The sequence below is a fragment of the Lycium ferocissimum genome, chromosome 4 (genome assembly GCF_029784015.1).
Source record: "Lycium ferocissimum isolate CSIRO_LF1 chromosome 4, AGI_CSIRO_Lferr_CH_V1, whole genome shotgun sequence".
NCBI classification, from domain to species: Eukaryota; Viridiplantae; Streptophyta; class Magnoliopsida; order Solanales; family Solanaceae; genus Lycium; species Lycium ferocissimum.
In genome coordinates, this window is record NC_081345.1 from 17306392 (window position 1) to 17309213 (window position 2822).

General features: G+C 36.3%; 1 protein-coding gene across 1 annotated transcript; it reads right to left on the reverse strand.

The window, feature by feature from the left end:
* Positions 1 to 671: 671 nt before the first annotated feature.
* LOC132054414 (uncharacterized) lies at positions 672 to 2445 on the reverse strand. Its single transcript, XM_059446427.1, has 2 exons — positions 2313 to 2445; positions 672 to 2199 (listed from the first exon to the last, which is right to left on the reverse strand). The coding sequence occupies exons 1-2, from the start codon at positions 2367 to 2369 to the stop codon at positions 1609 to 1611; spliced, it is 648 nt and encodes a 215-aa protein (XP_059302410.1). The 5' UTR covers positions 2370 to 2445; the 3' UTR covers positions 672 to 1608.
* Positions 2446 to 2822: the final 377 nt, after the last annotated feature.

Consider the following 2822-nt stretch of genomic DNA (forward strand, 5'->3'; position numbering starts at 1 on the left):
CAAACTTATTGCCTAACAGAGCAACAACTTGCCTATAAAAACTCTCCTTATTTTTCTTGCATTATCATTGAGGCCCCACTCTTCTGATTATGCAGAAAAATCATGTTGTTGTGATATATAAAGAAAAAATTAAACTATTCTTCCGCACGTTCTCTAACCTGATAGATCTTGGCTAACACTTCTTGGAACTTTCTTTTATTTATTGTTAATTTTCTGCAATAGATTCCGAGAGAAAAGAAAACATGAAAGGTTGTGAGGAGAAAGATTTGGGAGAGTAAAATGCATAATAATACCATATGATTAACAAATTTGCCAACTAACTATTAGGATGTTGAAGTGGCGATGTTGGCTAAATGGTGAACATGTCTGCACACTGCATGAATGGGTCAACTTAAAAGTGTGCTTAATATTAAGTCGTAGTTGTTTAGCTCTAATTAATATTGTTATCCTGCCATAGGCACACGTTTGCATACGCTGTTATTCATGTGAATGAGTTGCAGTTAAGCATATTGCTTGTTGACTTTTGATTAAGGCTAAAAATTTCAAAAGGAAAAAAAGCTAATTAGTCAGCAAAAGGCATTACAAGGTGTGACTACCAACCAAACTTAATTACTGTTTAGTGATACTAATAACAGTGGTGGGAGCCTTCTCAGGCAATTACACCGAATGACCTTGGAAATAAGTGGTCGTGAATTTTTTACCCCAACTTGTCCCATGGGTGAGCCGTCAAGGTAACAAGTCAAAACTTGTTATACTTGAAGTTTTGTCCATTTGGCAAACAGGATCAAAAGTTCAAAACCATCCACCTCTAAAGCCATTCTTGCATAACACCTAAGTTTTCTCTTCTCTTCTATACAACAAGCGTAAGTCATTTTTCACCGTCCCCTTCCCCATGTACCAAAAAGTGAAAAAAAGAGCGTTTTGGCTGGTTACATAGGCAACTTGATGAGAATTCGCCAGTGCCAGCTGAAGTTGTTCACCAAACGGTTAGTATGGGAACTGAACTATCATTTTGCATACTCTCGTTAGAATTTAGCCCGAGAAAAAAGTAATCAAGTGCTTCTGTGCAGTGACTACTAGTCGAATTCTTGATTATTGCAAGAGAAATATTGCAAAATTTTAGAGACATCGATGGATTGAGTTCTTCTTTTAAAATGAAATTAGATTTCTTATAATGTTTCAGGATCCTAGCCATATCAATTTTTTAGCAGATCAGAAAATGAAAATTGCTTACATCCGAGATTGTGCAGAATTTGGGACAGTATTGTCCTCTGATCATTCAGGTTAAAATTTTCTCACACTGATTTCTATTATGACAGTAAGTATATGTTCTCATTGGCACTTGGTGGAGATGGCCCCGGTGTGACTGTTTTAACTACATTATGATGTATGAAAGAAACTCAAAATTTTGACTCTTGACAATCGATCATCAACGAAATCAACAATAGGAATCAGCCAACTATATGCTACTATTAACACGATTAAATCTCTTGTATTTACAGTTCAAAATACACAGCCTGCTAAGAATAAAAGAATCAAAATCTCTGCTTATTATTTCAGATGGTGGAAAAGTATTGTATACTTTATCTATTATCACTATATCAAAACTTATGCTTCAAGAGGTTTTCCATGTGAAGATCTGACCCTGAATACATGTTCTTCCCCTGTGCATTTATCTACTTTAACAATCCATCGACTCTTTTTCCCTGAAACGCCAAAATCACTGTCTTTTTGTGTCATTCTAGTGACCAATAACCCTTCTCCTATGGGTAACAAATGAGCATTAAAGCTGTCACATCTCCATGACCCCATTCGCAATGCGTTGTACCCCAAAACAATAGCATTATTTTCCCCGGTTCTTCGTGCTGTTTTAAGAATGCCTTCACAGTTGTTGAGGTTGCAGTCGATTACTATGCAATCCGCTCTTCTGTAGTCATTTACTAGTAGCGTCTTAGCATCTCCGATTACAAACTCAACATGCCTCGCGTTATGGCTTAGAAATTCTATTGATGTGTTTAGTTTGTCAAATTCGCGAAGGATGCAAATCACTCTGCCACCTGTTTGTTGGGCTGCAGCCACAAGGGCTAGCGTGGTGGAATCGGATGCATCAGCACATGCGACGACCATCAGTTGTGCATTGTTTCCTGCAACAAGTGCTGAGATGAATTCTGATACATTTGGTTCTTTAGCACTCTTTCCCTGAAATACAAAATTAACACAACATGAGAAACATAAAATCTTTGAATTTGTTGATTGAATACACTTAGTAGTACAAATTGATCAAACAATGCAGGCAGTGAAGTCATACTAACCATTTTTATTGCTCTGAGATAGGCTTTGGTTGCACTTTCAGCTGACCAACAGGCCATTTTTCTCCCTATACTTTTTCTTTCTTTGAAATTGAATTGATTCTTTGGTGAAGTTGAAGCTTTTGAATGTTATGAATGCCTTGTATATTTGTTGGGCAATATATATATAGCATTGGAAGGGCGGTAGTAGATGGTATCCTATCCAGCTGGAAAAAATCAATTAAAACAGTGATGAAGGTAATTTAATTTTCACTCGATTTATGTGTACTAATTAAGTGGACGATTAATTTAGTTTATTTTTTGCAGTCACCAAAATATGACTCTTCGCTGTACTGTTGTGCATCAGAGAGACAAATGAAAATTTTAATCCTTCAACTAGGACTATTTGAAGCAACTTGGAAATATCAACTAGGATTACTTAGAGACAAAACTGATAGAAGCCATGTTAGTCCTATCAATCATCCAACAAACTCGTTGTATTAATCAAGATTCGAGTTTAGTACAGCTTGAACT

Bases quoted from the DNA above. Each gene is read 5' to 3' on its own strand.
- LOC132054414 (XM_059446427.1), bottom strand. From the start codon at position 2,369: ATGGCCTGTTGGTCAGCTGAAAGTGCAACCAAAGCCTATCTCAGAGCA. The intron at 2,200-2,312 runs GTTAGTATGACT...TTTGTATTTCAG, and splicing joins ATCTCAGAGCAATAAAAATG to GGAAAGAGTGCTAAAGAACC.